The sequence below is a fragment of the Oncorhynchus keta genome, chromosome 20 (assembly GCF_023373465.1).
Source record: "Oncorhynchus keta strain PuntledgeMale-10-30-2019 chromosome 20, Oket_V2, whole genome shotgun sequence".
Lineage (NCBI taxonomy): Eukaryota > Metazoa > Chordata > Actinopteri > Salmoniformes > Salmonidae > Oncorhynchus > Oncorhynchus keta.
In genome coordinates, this window is record NC_068440.1 from 16,457,582 (window position 1) to 16,474,420 (window position 16,839).

Consider the following 16,839-nt stretch of genomic DNA (forward strand, 5'->3'; position numbering starts at 1 on the left):
CTGCTCTGCAGCTCCTGTAATCTGTCTGCATGATGATGGAGCATCACCATGTTTGCATCCCAAATGGCAACCTATGCCCTATGGGTCATGGTCAAAAGTCGTTTACTTAAATAGAGAATATGGTGCCATTTGGGATCCAGGCCATGCAGTGTAAATAACAGAGTTTATAGGAGAACCTCCAGCACCACTTCCTCCATTCTACACCATAAAGATTGAAATAACTATCAATCTGCTTGCACCCATTAATTCACTGCATCTTGAATTAGGGTATTTATTTGGTTTGATAACTTCTTGATTGGGGCATTTTTGTTCTACTTAGTTCTTTTACGACACTGTTTGTATTTCATGTACATGATGTTGGCTACCAAGCTTGATATAAAAGCACATCTGTCTTTGGCTTGCCTTCTAATTTGCCCATGTCCCTCCTCACATTGTAATCACTTCTCCTTTCCTTCTCTTTTCCTCCTTCACCCTATTTGACTTTTCTTCTTTCTAGCTCACCATGCTGCTTGTCAAGGTGTGTGGATGGTGGAATCTCCATACCCTTCACTACTCCAGGCTTTGGTTTCTTCTAGGACTCATCAGGAAAGATATATCTCAGGAAATAAACAATATATCTCAAGTATGTCATGATAAAGAAAAATCCCATATATACATTACTAGTCTGGAGTCCAAACTGTACATTTCTGTGAAACAATACTGAAAGAGAACGATAGTTAGTTTGGATTCCAGGCTAATACACTACTAATTAATTTTGTCCTTGGCCCTCAGTGTATCACAAGATTATTTTTGGTCCTCTTCAGACCAAATTCAGCCACTTTATTTAGAAATGTGTTGTTTATTTATGTATATCCTGGTTTCCGCAGCGACCACCAGTGCAGGACAGTTGGGGGTTGGTGTGGTGATGTGAGGCTTGTTACTGTGGAGACCGTGTTTATCCTCTGGGGCACCTCTGATGGACCTCTTCCCTACCCCAGCTCAAAAACCTGTGCACACACACTCACACACACACTGAAGAGGCTCTAAACAGCCAGCAAATATTCCTAAGATCCTATCAGCCTGACCCACACACACACACACACACACACACACACACACACACACACACACACAGAGAAGAAGTTCTAAACCAATATTCTTATGATCCTATCAGCCTGACCCAGACAGAAAAACAGACACACGCACACATGCACACCACACACACACACAGTGAGGACAGTGGGCTTGGCATCCACAGCAGATGACTCAGTGAGGAAAATATGATAGTGGGTCAAATTAGGCTGTACAGTCTGTGGTGGGAGACAGAGAAACATGCCTACCCTCATGGCTGTGTGTAATAGAGGGCAGCCCACCCACGCCGCCCACAGAAGACAGGAGGAGATGAGCAGAAGCTGTTCCTGTTGAGGTAGAGATGTTCAAAACTACTGGGGACTCTGGCTATGTCCCAAATGACACCCCAAAAGTTCCAAAAGCACTATATAGTGCACCCTTTTTATTACAGCCCTATAATAGATCCTAATAAAATACCAATACTAATGCGCACACACACACACAGCTCTGTGGGTGAGTCATGAGGTCTGGTGTACCAAGCACAGAAAGAAATGGTTAGTTAGTTAAAAAAGCAGTGAGACGACGACAACCCGTGTGTCAGTGTCTCAGTGCAGGAGTGTGTGTGTGTTTCTTCCAGGGGAAAGCTCCAAGGGTGTTCCTACTTGTCTCCATGTTCTCTTTCTCCTGCCTTCTCTGTAAGGGATAAAGGAACCAACAGCTCTGACATCTCTATTCCAGAGAGGGAGAGTTTCCTCCTCACATTTTCATCCCGATGACAGACTCTTTTCCTCTCAAATGAACTTTTATAAAGAACTCATTTGTCACTTGCAGTGTTTTTCTCAGTTAACTGTTATAATAACAGGCCAAATTCCCTGTGTTCAATTTCTATCAGGGGTGTCTGTTCTACACTCCACTGCATGATGTTGCAAATGCCCAGGGCTCAGACATGCAGAACACACCAGGGTCAAAGTTCAGAGAAAGACCAGGGCTGAAGCGTTACAGACTCCGCAATAGAAATGTACGGTCATTTCCGATTGATCAGACATTTGCCGTGTTTAACGTGAATGCAGTCTCCGATATATCGGAGCATTGTCTTTAAATTGAAATCATGCTGTAAAACTGAACTTCCATGATGTGGATTGAATAGAGCCCGAGCCTGTTCCCAGATCTGTTTGTGTTGTATAGCCAACTCATTTTTGGCCAATGGCAAGACAGAACAAACAGATGTAGGACCAGGGAGACATGGTAAGAGTATTCAGTGACGAGTGTGGGGTAATGCATAACAATCCTGTAAGATAAACGAGCCTCGTCCCCAAAAGGCATGCAATGCAATACAATAATACCTCAAACTTCTCAGTCTGACAGCCTGGCCCTCAGCTGCCTGCTCAGCCAAAACACACAGAATACAACTCATACAAGACAGGCAACAGCCATCTCTTTTCACCCCTCTTTCCAATGATACAGGAAACCCCTCATGAAACATTATGGACGACATGCAGGCGTAACTAATGTATGGATGGCTACGAGGGCAGAGGGGATTCAGTTTCCCATGTTAACGTTGAGGGGGTGGGAACAGAACAGAACAGAACAAGGAAGTGTTTGTGTGTCTTGGGGCCTTGGTGTCAGTCTGATGAGATCATAGAAATGGAAAGAATAGATTATATTTCTATTGAAGGGACGCCCACAGTGCATGATACAGTAGGAGAGAGAGGAGACTTAAGCAGATTTAAAGCCACAGCTAATTTGTGTTTCAACAAACAGCAACCCTAAAATTATTTTAAGCTGAGGGATGGGGTATGTCAGTGGGTATACCATTAGTTGAAATGACAATTAAACAGCTATACATTTAGCAGATTGCACCTTTAATGCCTCTGCTAAGTCGTACAGAGACGGACCCTTTCACCTGCTTGCCCTGCATGTCTGTGTCTGTCTTCTCATTCCAAAGGGACGATCTGTAACCTATTAGATACTTAGATAGAGGAAGAAGGAGATAACACCAATGTTTCCATTTTGTATCTTTTTTTATTATTTGAAAAAGAAATACCCTGACCCTGGATCGAGAAATGTACAGTAACCTGGGTGAAAAAGATCCAAAAACAGTTATTTCATTTACAAAGTAAGCTACTTTAAGATGTTGATTGGTATTTCAGGCACTTAGAATCACAAAAGTCTGTTTTGTTTTCTTCACGCTACACAAAAATTGTATTATTTGGTCCTTACATCTTCAAATGAAAAGATCAGTTGAAACCACAGTCAGAACAGAATTCAGATTTCCGGTTTCTTATATTTCCTTTTATGGATCCAAATACACTTAAAGTCCCTCATCGCGACTGGGAAGCTGAAAAGTTATTCCATCACATTTCAACCGTTTTCTAAAAATCAAAATATACCACCAGTCTTCACCAAACATATATCAAAGAAGCCAACGCTTCAGAAAAAAAAGCTAACAAAACATCATAACAACGTCTCAAATCAGATTTACAGCAGTATTCATTGATATAACTTAGTGGGAATGGTTGCAGTTGAAGATTTGGCAAAAATATACAATTCAATACAAATGTTTCCTTTTTTTTGGTCCTCATTGGACTTTGTCCTCAAGTCTCCCACAAGAAGCCATTTTGCTACAGGTGGACTGAGCAAAGCACTCTATCAAACTGCTCAGCTCACGTTACCATGAGACAGAGGTGTGTCTCAAATGGCACCCTATTCCCTATATATTTTCCTGGTCATGTAAAGTACTGCACTATATAGGGAATAGTGTACCATTTGAGACTAAAACAGAGAAACTAGAAGCTCAAAAAACAAAACATACAACACAGTCCTCTTACACAGATCCACATCACTCAGCTGCAAGGAAGCCATGTTCTGTGGTAAGAGTTACTATAAGAGCTACCCATGGGCGACTGGACCCGCGCTATGTAGTAGTTACTGAAGTTGACGTCCCTGACGTAAGGCGCCGGCTGGTAGTAACATGTGATATTAGCCAGGGCCGGGATGGCGTTCTGCTCTGCCATGGCCCGTAGCGCCAGCGCTGAGATCAGTGCCAGCGTCTGGCGGCGCTCATGGCCCATCAGGCACACGGTGCTCTCGTCCACCACATGCCGCAGCGTCACCAGGCAGTCATAGCGCTTGTCCTCCATGCCGTTGAAGTGGTTCTGGAGATACGCTTCCAGCTTACGCTGCTGCTCGCCAATGTCTGGGAAGTCGATGAAGAAACGAGAGCACATGTAGCGTTGCAGCAGCTTCATATGAGCCTCTGAGTCCGGTTTAAACCCCCGCACTAGCAGGTGGCAGTACTTCAGCAGTCCTCCGCCCCGGATCTCCTCAGGGCTGTGCGTGGCTATGGTCCTGGTGCGGAGGTGTCCCAGGGCCTCCTGGAAGTCCCCATACATGCTCTCTCCGACCACGGTGGGGTGGAAGCTCTCAGACATGGACATGGCCGTCTCTGAGCAGCGGTCGAACAGCAGCAGTGAGTCCAGACCGATCTGGAACGAGTCCACGCTGAACTCAAACTGCCTACGCAGAGAGTCCACAAACTTCAGCTCCACGTTCTTCCCCGTGTTGTTGGAGAGGGAGATCAGGCTCCAGCGGTCTGTGTCGTTGCACACCTTCACCAGCTTCTGGACGTAGGCCTCTTTGAGGGTCATGGGCGAGACACGACTGAGCCCCGGAGGTAGGAAGTCCACCAGGCTGTCCAGGACCACATCTTTGACCACACGAAAGGTCTTGTCATCAGTCAGGTTTAGGCCAAAGATAAGGTCCAGGTCCTTGTAGCCCAGGCCGGTGTCCTGGTGGAGCACATAGCTGGCTGCTGAACCGTTCAGCTTCACATCCCGGACTACCACACCACGCTCCTGCAGACGCGCCCGAACCACCTGCACAGAAGAGAGAGAGAAACATGGGTTAGTGATCTGAGAGGTATTATTAGTACACTTTATTGTCAATTTTCTTTTCCGATCAAATACGTATTTTGTTTTGTTGTTGCTTTCAAGTGATCTGATAGAGCAGGGGTGTCAAACTCATTCCATGGTTTTTGTTTTTTTCCTTTTAATTTTAAGACCTAGACAACCAAGTGAGGAGAGTTCCTGCCTAATCAGTGACCTTAACTGATCAATCAAGTACAAGGGTGGAGTGAAAACCTGCAGACACATGGCCCTCCATGGAATGAGTTTGACACCTGAGCGATATCTATGAATGATCTGCGGCCGAGATATGTTTGTGATCTAAGAGAGAGATATCCATACAAACTAAGGTGATTCATTCAAAGAACTATGCACTGAAAATGCATGCCATTGCAAGTTGAGACATAGCTTTCATGGTCACTGCCACTTTTAAAAAAATGGTAATATTTACATTTCAATCAAGGAATGGTTCACCTTGCTTTCAGCGTATGCTCATAACAGTAAAGATAAAATACAAGCATCCAATAATTTGTTGTGTGGATGAGAATAGAGAGCAACTCAGGGGGGCGTAAAGAGGAACCAAACAGTTAATGGGGCGTTCCACGAAAATAGTTCCTTTTGCGTCCCTTTGATATTTTAAGTAGATATTGTGCACCAATATTGCATTTTAGAAGCATGTTATATTAAATGAAGTTTCTTTTTAATAGAGACCACATTGAGAAGTAAATAAATCTGATTTTATATATGAATAAAGGCTTCCTAAAGGGCCAAAATGCAGCATTTTGACATGTCCCTCCGTCAACCCTGTGTCACTTCTAGGATGATTTCATGATTTTTTGCAATGCACAGGCTTTTAATTTGTTCATATACTCCTATTGCCGTTCTTAAAATACAAAGATGTCTGTCTTTTTCCTCACACAGAGATACAGCCTCTGATTGTAATGCATGGAGAATCAGAGATTTTTCTGTGGAACACAGCAAGCCAGTGCATGTCTTTTGTCTCTAACTTCTGGAGGAAACCCAGCTGACCTGGAGGTTATCGAAAAGAAACATTACACATCTGTGAGACGTAGACAAATGGGGTTGGCTTGTGAACTTATAAACTCTGGTATGATTGCGCCATACTGAAAACATATTTTCCCTATTTGGTAATATAAACAGCATACTGTACTTGGTAAAGAAATGGTTCATGAGCTTATTGCGTCACAGAACAGAACCATCTGGGGTGGATCCTGGAGTTAAGGGAAGCTAAAGGAAGTGGACACTCCAACTCACAACACTCCAACGAGGAAAACAAGAAACTGGGACAATACTTAACAGGCCTGACCAGGATTACCAAGTACACACACTTGGTATCTTTATCCAGACACTCATCCAAGTATTCAACCAGGTATCTGGTATCTAGTCTGTATATGTACACAACCACATACAATCTATGTCCATTTCCAGGTCGGATCAAGTTCACCATTTAAGCATAAGATAGACATAACAACATAAGCTACCCACTCTCTTTACTATCAAAATACCTATTTTATGCAGTTGTTGTCCACAACTTTGCTACAGTGCCACCATTTCATTACAAAGTGGATATCTGTATCAGTCACCACCCACAATGAAATATGGTTTTAACCAGCTCAAGATGGGGTGGCAGGGTAGCCTAGTGGTTAGAGCGTTGGACTAGTTACCGAAAGGTTGCAAGTTCATATCCCCAAGCTGACAAGGTACAAACAAATCTGTCGTTCTGCCCCTGAACCGGCAGTTAACCCACTGTTCCTAGGCTGTTATTGCAAATAAGAATTTGTTCTTAACAGACTTGCCTAGTTAAATAAAGGTAAATAAAAAGATAGGAACGCCCTCAGTACTATGCTGCCTGATTCACACTGATTGAATCAATGTTGTTTCCACGTAATTTCAATGAATAGATGTTGAATTGACGTCTGTACCAAGTGGGGAGTCTATACAATTGTTTCGGGAACACACATGCAAACAAAGTTGTGCCTGAGGAATTAGGTTATGTTGGCTTCACCACCATGCCAGGAAAGGAGTGTCCTGCCGTGTCTCTGACTTAACATAGCTAGATCCCCCATTCATGGATTTAGGTTACGGCCTCCTCCCTACCAAACTATAAACAAAGACAGACCAAAAAAACAGGCAAATTGAGACATGCATAATATGTGCTGTCTCCCTCTCTGCCAAAACTCTTGCAAAATCCTTCCTGTCCTTTAATTGTAGCCTCCTTTACCCAGACCCAGAAGCACACAGTGGTGTGATTGAAGAATATTAATATGGTCCATGGCTACTGACAGGGTTCCAAGGGAAGGGGTAGTGGTACTCACAATGAAAAATGACACCACCATGAAAAGGTCTATTGAGGAAAAGGTTCAGAACGTAAACGAAAGGTTAAGAAATAATACATGTTGAGTTTCAAAGCCAATCCTTTTAAGGGGCGGAATTAACAGAGAATTGAGTAAGCAATAAAAGCAGTTTATGGAACCCTACTGTGTTCCAGTGAGCAAAGCAATCTGTTTCTATTGGTAACCCGACCTCCGGACAGATGGTCACTAATAAAAACATCCAGAATATTAAAGGCTTCTTCCTTCTTTCTGTGGAAACAAACACCAGAATATATATGAATCATTTCCCAGAGTCCTCGTGGAATAATCAATGATTCATAGAAACTGGAATATATGCTTCAATGAACCCATATGCCTATGTACGTATTTTTGAATTAGGTTTGACTAAGCTAAAAGCAGTATTCATGATAATAAACAGTAATAACCGCCTTACCAAACATAGGGTTGGGTATCAGGTATCAACCCATGATGATACCATTAAGATAGTTATACATACTGCTAGCCTGAAACAAACAATGAGGAAATAATTGTCCTTAATATGGGCTGTGTGATATGTTACTGCGTCCAATGATAAGTAGGTCTAACTGAATGGAATAGGTCTAACTGAATGGAATAGGTTAACCTGAATGGAATAGGTCAACCTGAATGGAATAGGTCTAACTGAATGGAATAGGTCAACCTGAATGGAATAGGTTAACCTGAATGGAATAGGTCAACCTGAATGGAATAGGTCTAACTGAATGGAATAGGTCTAACTGAATGGAATAGTTCAACCTGAATGGAATAGGTCTAACTGAATGGAATAGGTCTAACTGAATGGAATAGGTCTAACTGAATGGAATAGGTCTAACTGAATGGAATAGGTCAACCTGAATGGAATAGGTCTAACTGAATGGAATAGGTCTAACTGAATGGAATAGGTCTAACTGAATGGAATAGGTCTAACTGAATGGAATAGGTCTAACTGAATGGAATAGGTCTAACTGAATGGAATAGGTCTAACCGAATGGAATAGGTCTAACTGAATGGAATAGGTCTAACTGAATGGAATAGGTCTAACTGAATGGAATAGGTCTAACTGAATGGAATAGGTCAACCTGAATGGAATAGGTCTAACTGAATGGAATAGGTCTAACTGAATGGAATAGGTTAACCTGAATGGAATAGGTCAACCTGAATGGAATAGGTCTAACTGAATGGAATAGGTCAACCTGAATGGAATAGGTTAACCTGAATGGAATAGGTCAACCTGAATGGAATAGGTCTAACTGAATGGAATAGGTCTAACTGAATGGAATAGGTCAACCTGAATGGAATAGGTCTAACTGAATGGAATAGGTCTAACTGAATGGAATAGGTCTAACTGAATGGAATAGGTCAACCTGAATGGAATAGGTCTAACTGAATGGAATAGGTCTAACTGAATGGAATAGGTCTAACTGAATGGAATAGGTCAACCTGAATGGAATAGGTCTAACTGAATGGAATAGGTCTAACTGAATGGAATAGGTCAACCTGAATGGAATAGGTCTAACTGAATGGAATAGGTCTAACTGAATGGAATAGGTCTAACTGAATGGAATAGGTCTAACTGAATGGAATAGGTCTAACCGAATGGAATAGGTCTAACCGAATGGAATAGGTCTAACCGAATGGAATAGGTCTAACTGAATGGAATAGGTCTAACTGAATGGAATAGGTCTAACTGAATGGAATAGGTCTAACTGAATGGAATAGGTCAACCTGAATGGAATAGGTTTAACTGAATGTAATAGGTCTAACTGAATGGAATAGGTCTAACTGAATGGAATAGGTCTAACTGAATGGAATAGGTCAACCTGAATGGAATAGGTCTAACTGAATGGAATAGGTCTAACTGAATGGAATAGGTCTAACTGAATGGAATAGGTCAACCTGAATGGAATAGGTCTAACTGAATGGAATAGGTCTAACTGAATAAATAGGTCTAACTGAATGGAATAGGTCAACCTGAATGGAATAGGTCTAACCGAATGGAATAGGTCTAACCGAATGGAATAGGTCTAACCAAATGGAATAGGTCTAACTGAATGGAATAGGTCTAACTGAAAGGAATAGGTCTAACTGAATAAATAGGTCTAACTGAATGGAATAGGTCTAACTGAATGGAATAGGTCAACCTGAATGGAATAGGTCTAACTGAATGGAATAGGTCTAACTGAATGGAATAGGTCTAACTGAATGGAATAGGTCTAACTGAATGGAATAGGTCTAACTGAATGGAATAGGTCAACCTGAATGGAATAGGTCTAACTGAATGGAATAGGTCTAACTGAATAAATAGGTCTAACTGAATGGAATAGGTCTAACTGAATGGAATAGGTCAACCTGAATGGAATAGGTCTAACTGAATGGAATAGGTCTAACTGAATGGAATAGGTCTAACTGAATGGAATAGGTCTAACTGAATGGAATAGGTCTAACTGAATGGAATAGGTCTAACCGAATGTAATAGGTCTAATTAAATGGAATAGGTCTAACTGAATGGAATAGGTCTAACTGAATGGAATAGGTCTAACTGAATGGAATAGGTCAACCTGAATAGAATAGGTCTAACTGAATGGAATAGGTCTAACTGAATGGAATAGGTCAACCCGAATGGAATAGGTCTAACTGAATGGAATAGGTCTAACTGAATGGAATAGGTCTAATGGAATGGAATAGGTCTAACTGAATGGAATAGGTCTAACTGAATGGAATAGGTCTAACTGAATGGAATAGGTCAACCTGAATGGAATAGGTCTAACTGAATGGAATAGGTCTAACTGAATGGAATAGGTCAACCTGAATGGAATAGGTCTAACTGAATGGAATAGGTCAACCTGAATGCCTCCAGGTGTAATGCATTACATGGTTATAATGACTTGTAAGACTTACATTAAGCACGTACGACCCACTGATAATGTATTATAACACAAAAGGGTCTCCAAAAGTAAGAAGTAACGCCCTTTCTTCTACTTCTCCAAAAGCAAGCCATTCCATTCCCGCGTTACGCAACAAGCACCGGGTGAAGTTGAGCTAAGGGGGGACACTTCCTCTCGAAGTCGACCAGGAGAAGCTAGAGACGTATAAAGAAAGCCACAAACTGACCAGACGGTGTGGTGTTGACAATATCTTGGCGACACGTTATGTACAGACTCTTTGCATTCCTACTCCAGTCTGTCGGGTTTCCTCTAGTAATCCATTTACCTCAGTCTGTGTGTCTCCTAAATAGCACCCTATTCCCTACGTAGTGCACTATATAGGGAATAGGCTGCCATTTGGAACTTAACTTCAGTCTGACTGCAGCCTGAATGTGTTTTATTATTTTAGTGGGAAAACAGAGTCAAAAACAGCCATTAGCCAGCTAAACCCCATGGTCCCCTAGACACCAGTTAGAGCACTGCCTGGCCTGGACAGAAAGTCACAGAAAGACCCAGCCAAGCCAAGTAAATGGCATCAGTAAATGAATGAGATGTTCAGTAGTCTATGACCCTGGCATCCGGTCCAGTCAGCTCTGAAGGCAAGCAGAGACAGCCCAGCCCAGTCATACTATACTCAGGGTACTGTCAGTAGGCTAGCAGGAACAGATGATGGGGTTTTCCTCAGAGGTGAATTTGTTGCCTTGCTGTGGGTGGTCACGACAACTGAACCAGCATTCATTTATAAAACTAGACTGGTGATACAGTATTTATTACCATAAAACTAGACTGATGATAATGCATTTATTATCATAAAACTAGCCTGGTGATACAGTACTCATTAATAAAACTAGACTGGTGATACATTACTCATTAATAAAACTAGACTGGTGATACATTACTCATTAATAAAACTAGCCTGGTGATACAGTACTCATTAATAACACTAGACTGGTGATACATTACTCATTAATAAAACTAGCCTGGTGATACAGTACTCATTAATAACACTAGACTGGTGATACAGTACTCATTAATAAAACTAGACTGGTGATACAGTACTCATTAATAAAACTAGACTGGTGATACATTACTCATTAATAAAACTAGACTGGTGATACAGTACTCATTAATAAAACTAGACTGGTGATACAGTACTCATTAATAACACTAGACTGGTGATACAGTACTCATTAATATAACTAGACTGGTGATACAGTACTCATTAATAAAACTAGACTGGTGATATGGCATTTATTATCATAAAACTAGACTGGTGATACAGTACTCATTAATAAAACTAGACTGGTGATACAGTACTCATTAATAACACTAGACTGGTGATACAGTACTCATTAATAAAACTAGACTGGTGATATGGCATTTATTATCATAAAACTAGACTGGTGATACAGTACTCATTAATAACACTAGACTGGTGATACAGTACTCATTAATAAAACTAGACTGGTGATACAGTACTCATTAATAACACTAGACTGGTGATACAGTACTCATTAATAACACTAGACTGGTGATACAGTACTCATTAATAAAACTAGACTGATGATACAGTACTCATTAATAACACTAGACTGATGATACAGTACTCATTAATAAAACTAGAATGGTGATACAGTACTCATTAATAAAACTAGACTGGTGATACAGTACTCATTAATATAACTAGACTGATGATATGGCATTTATTGGGGATGCAGGTAGCCTAGTGGTTAGAGCGTTGGGCCAGTAACTGAAAGTTTGCTGGATCGAATTCCCGAGCTGACAAGATAAAAATCTGTTGTTCTGCCCCTGAACAAGGCAGTTAACCCACTGTTAATAGGCCGTCATTGTAAATAATAATTTATTATTAACTGTTTTGCCTAGTTAAATTTTTTCTACAAATATTCTACCTCATAGAGAGAGAGAATGTTGAGTTCAGTTGGCATTTCCCTGCAATGTCCTTCTTGAAAGCCAGCAACAGGAATGCACACGCCTATATGTAGAAGACTAACAGAGCTATACACTGTAGTGTAAGCCCAAAATATGTTCCTTTCCTGTTACTCTATCTGTGGAGACGTGTGGTGTCCTCATGTCGTTCAGTCTCACCAACAATAGACCGACAGAGGAGTTGGTTTACAATCTGGCAGGGCCCACAACAGAACCAGGTGACTGGGCTAGTATTGGGGTGTGTGAGTGTGTGAGTATGTGAGTGTTTAGGGTCTACTCATACCATGTCAACCTTGTCAAGAGTCCTGACCCTCTAAGGCCCCTGTTACTCGAGTGCCTGACTAACTAATCCAGTTTCCCCATCCTGCCCCAGAAATGGAAGCCATCGCCGCCACCCAGGAAAGTAGAGCTCACTTCCAGTAAGCTCACAATGGTGAAACAAGAGCAGGGATGAAGAAACAACAAACAAAAACGAAACCAGATCTTACTCAGGCTTTGCCCTACTGTGCACTCAGTCAATCTCTATTGTATTCTACTCTATTCTAGAATCTACACCCTGAATTAGATTTGAGCAAACCTGGAAAAAGTGTGTTCCCTTTGCTTGGGTGGCCAAGCCAAGTAAAACAGGTTAGCCCCCTAGCTCTACCTCTGCCACCCTACTGTTAACATGAGGTAATATCTGATCTGACACACTAAAACACATTCAATGTCTGGATATGTAATCTCAGCTGTATAACACCACTGGGTAGGCCTACTGGCTAGTGTGTGTGTGTCACAGGAGGCTGCGGCTCATAATAATGTCCGAAAACGGAGCAAATGGAAACCATTTGTTTAATGCATTTGATACCATTCCACCTTCTGCACCAACCATTACCACAAATCTGTCCTCCCCAATTAAAAAATATTCATACTCAACAAAATAAACCTGTCACCAACCCCCTGTGGTGTGTGTGTGTGTGTGTGTGTGTGTGTGTGTGTGTGTGTGTGTGTGTGTGTGTGTGTGTGTGTGTGTGTGTGTGTGTGTGCGTGTGTGTGTGTGTGTGTGTGTGTGTGTGTGTGTGTGTGTGTGTGTGTGTGTGTGTGTGTGTGTGTGTGTGTGTGTGTGTGTGTGTGTGTGTGTGTGTGTGTGTGTGTGTGTGTGTGTGTGTGTGTGTAGGCCAATTGTATAGTTCCTCAGAGCTGTCAACCCAATGTTGGCTTATCTACCCACAATCCACTGCCCTAAATGAAGTGTGATACTTCTCGTGTGCACTAAATCACCAACAGTGAGACTTTTCTTTGACACCTCCCATTGCTCAGACACACACAGACACACACAGACACACACAGACACACACAGACACGCACGGATACACACGGACACACACGGACACACACAGACACACACAGACACACACAGACACACACGGACACACACAGACACACACACACAACAATATGGAGCCGGACAATAAACAGATGTTATCCAGATGACAGCATTTCAGTGAACAGGCCCCTATTGAGAGCCCTGTGGAACACCTGGAAGAACACATTTCTGGTTGTATGAAGACATTTCTTATTTAGGCCCTGGCTTGGATCAGTTGGTTTTCCAGGTAGGGGAGAGAGAGCAAGGGAACATGTTACTGGAGATATGCACTAATGCTTACTGCCGATGGTATGGAGCTGCATGGCCAGCCAGAGCCCACTGTAGACTTTTCCAGCCAGGGGATTTTCTCTGATGAACAGCATGGATAGAGCATACATCCTTCACATAGGTCTGCTCTATTAATACAGATCACAAGCATTCGTTTCATCAATGAAAGAGACTGGAGAGGAATCTTTTACATTCTCAAAGTCTCTGTACTCCGCCAATTATAATTCAATGTACTTTACTGTCTCTCCCTGTGTACAAGTTGTATGGTTTCCTTGACCAATGAAATGTCTGGTGGCAGAAGCATTGGAATGAGAAAGTGGAAAATGTCAGTTAAGTCATTAGATCATCTGCTCCTTGAGATCTCCTCCTGTCTGTGGAAGTGAATGTAAATAACATTACTGTCACTCATGAGGATTCATAAGTCATGATTCACTGCAATGGGTGGATATTCAAATGTAGGCTACCAAGGCACCCCAGTATACTTCCAATACCTTGAGTAGGCTATTGCAACAATTCAGTATATGAGCATGCCAACACCACTGGCAAATAATCATATTCACAGATATTGAAGAATATTGGAGCTTTTTATCCTCAGCCACAGTGCTGAGAAATGAGACTGGTCTAGATTATGATATTACACAAAGATGACATGGTTAGCATTGGAATGCTCCCAAAATACACTGCTTTCCTTACACTTTTCTTAGCCTACCTATCAAATTCGACTTCAATGTACTGTGAGTGTGCGTGGGTAGCCTACCTGAGTAAAAGTGTGCAAGCGTTCGTGCGTTTAAAAAAATAGATTTCATGCACATTCCTGAGTTGGCTATTCATTCACTAAAGCACTTCATGATCAGACTGAATTAGATAAATATTGAACTATTTAAAATAATGTAAAATAACAGCCATATGAGATGAGCATGCGCTCCAGAACTCCCCAGACCAAAGCCGTTATCTCACCTGCACTATCTGCCGAGGCTGTACAGAGAGCGTCGGGAAGTTTCCGCGTCCGTGAATAGGGACGCTCTCTCCGAGAATAGAGTCCAACCTCTGCACCTGCTCCCAAGACAACACACAGAACCGCCGACTCTGCTCCGACTCATCCCCGGAGGACATGACGATGGGATTTGGAAAAGTAGTAAATTCTTTGGTAGTTTAGTTGATGTAGGCTATTATGGACAGTACCAAAGCAATTGCCAAAATAAGTGTTTATTTTGAAGTTGGAATTCAATTTGAAATCGACAAGAAATCAAACAAAATCGCTCCTGTTGCGCTTCTCAGATTCACTTAGAACAGAAGTTTCTAAACAATCTAGGCTGAAGATCCGAGAGAGTTCTGCACATGCAAATCATAGACCCGTAAACTGAACTGTGTGGCATCTCCAAAATTCTCCTGCGCTGTGACACACTTCTAGCTGTAATCCAGCTAGAGGCATTTTGACGGGTTTAAAAAAATGGGATTAACATAAACGTCCTGATTGGCTGTTCGGCAGGTTTATGAAGACCTACCTCAAGACACAGAAGACTACAAGCGGCCATGCGCACATACCCACTTCCCTTGCGTCAGCAGAGACCAGCCTGTTGCTTTCATTGGATACTTCAGTCACATTTAGTATACGCATTAGAGGGCTATTTACACGGTCTATTGGCTAAACACATCTTCTGTTCTATAGAGTGAGTAGACATGTAATAGACTAATAATAATAATACAAATAATAACAACAACAACAATTGAATCAGAAGAACAGCATTTTATTTAACTGTCTACTCTAGAATGATAGAGTTAGGGCTCTATTCAGTCAGTAGCGCTGAAGATCCGCTTTATAGCGCGATTGACAATTAAAGGCAATGTTCCAGCAGTTGTGGAGACTGCATTCCGGTTAACACTACATACCGTATGTTGGCTCAAACGGAAATTATACTATCTTAAATTTTCTAGCGCAATCATTAACTCTTTAGTGATGCAGATTGACGAGAGCCTTTACGCTGGTTATTGTGAATTATAAGCCTGCATTTGTTTTCACATAAATAGGGGAAAACATTTGTTTCTGTTACAGTATAATTTCAACCAGTCTGTATCTCAATCATGTCTTTATCGACAACTGGTCATTCACACTTTTCCAAACTGGCCTGACCAGCCAGCAACCTCACTCTCTATAATGCACTGGTTCTCAAACTCTTTAGGTCCGGGGCCCCATTTTGATTGCAAACTATTCAGGGACACCCTCATCAGAACTCAAGTTTGATAAAATAAAAGATGCATTTTACTATGACTTCGGCAGTGCATGGCTGGATGAACCAAGTCTCGGGCTCTGGAAAGGAACATTCTAAAGGCCCGCCTCTTAGCATCGGAAAAAACATTTAGCAGTTTTCAAGCAAATGTCTTGCAATTCTACACATTTTGTCATGTGGCAGAATTTTTTGTTGTTGTTGTTACAGCTTTAATTAAAGCCGACATCTAAAACATCTAAACATTTTTCCATGAGGCAGAGAAAAACCTTTGCAGTTTTAAACCTTCAATTACAGTGCCTTTAGGTAAAAAGAAGAAAAAACATTTTGGTATTGAGTTGAGAAATGTATTATTGGTGGAGTTCTATGGATACAATAGTCCAGTAAGGTTTCCCAGGGTCAAGAACATCAATTAATAGATTCATAATATTACATTGTATTGCACCTTATTAAAAAATAAATTGAATCTGTTGTTGTTAGTACTATTCCACAGCCCGTGGAACACCTGCTGCCCGCGGACTCCCTCCTGTCTACGGATCCCACCTTGATAACCCCTGCCGCCCGCAGACTCCCTCCTGTTTACGGATCCCACCTTGTTAACCCCTGCCGCCCGCAGACTCCATCCTGTCTACGGACCCCACCTTGATAACCCCTGCCGCCCGCAGACTCCATCCTGTCTACGGATCCCACCTTGATAACCCCTGCCGCCCGCGGACTCCCTCCTGTCTACGGACCCCACCTTGATAACCCCTGACGCCCGCGGACTCCCTCCTGTCTACGGACCCC

At 42.0% G+C, this 16,839-nt stretch overlaps 1 protein-coding gene and 1 long non-coding RNA gene across 9 annotated transcripts; one reads left to right on the forward strand and one right to left on the reverse strand.

The window, feature by feature from the left end:
• Positions 1 to 3,052: 3,052 nt before the first annotated feature.
• On the reverse strand, positions 3,053 to 15,272 carry LOC118399474 (terminal nucleotidyltransferase 5A-like). 2 transcript variants are annotated; one of them, XM_035795585.2, is made up of 2 exons: positions 14,786 to 15,272; positions 3,053 to 4,925 (listed from the first exon to the last, which is right to left on the reverse strand). In XM_035795585.2, the coding sequence occupies exons 1-2, from the start codon at positions 14,939 to 14,941 to the stop codon at positions 3,894 to 3,896; spliced, it is 1,188 nt and encodes a 395-aa protein (XP_035651478.1). In that variant the 5' UTR covers positions 14,942 to 15,272; the 3' UTR covers positions 3,053 to 3,893. The 2 variants fall into 2 exon arrangements, with proteins under 2 accessions (XP_035651478.1, XP_035651479.1); XM_035795586.2 differs by lacking the exon at positions 14,786 to 15,272 and adding an exon at positions 13,842 to 14,339.
• On the forward strand, positions 7,942 to 13,833 carry LOC127909876 (uncharacterized). Of its 7 annotated transcripts, XR_008072664.1 has the most exons (5): positions 7,942 to 8,036; positions 8,132 to 9,062; positions 9,177 to 9,365; positions 9,517 to 9,592; positions 10,010 to 13,833. It is a non-coding gene; the product is annotated as an uncharacterized LOC127909876 (long non-coding RNA). The 7 variants fall into 7 exon arrangements; XR_008072660.1 differs by having other exon boundaries at positions 8,132 to 9,365; positions 10,029 to 13,833; XR_008072666.1 differs by having other exon boundaries at positions 8,132 to 9,270; positions 9,536 to 9,592.
• Positions 15,273 to 16,839: the final 1,567 nt, after the last annotated feature.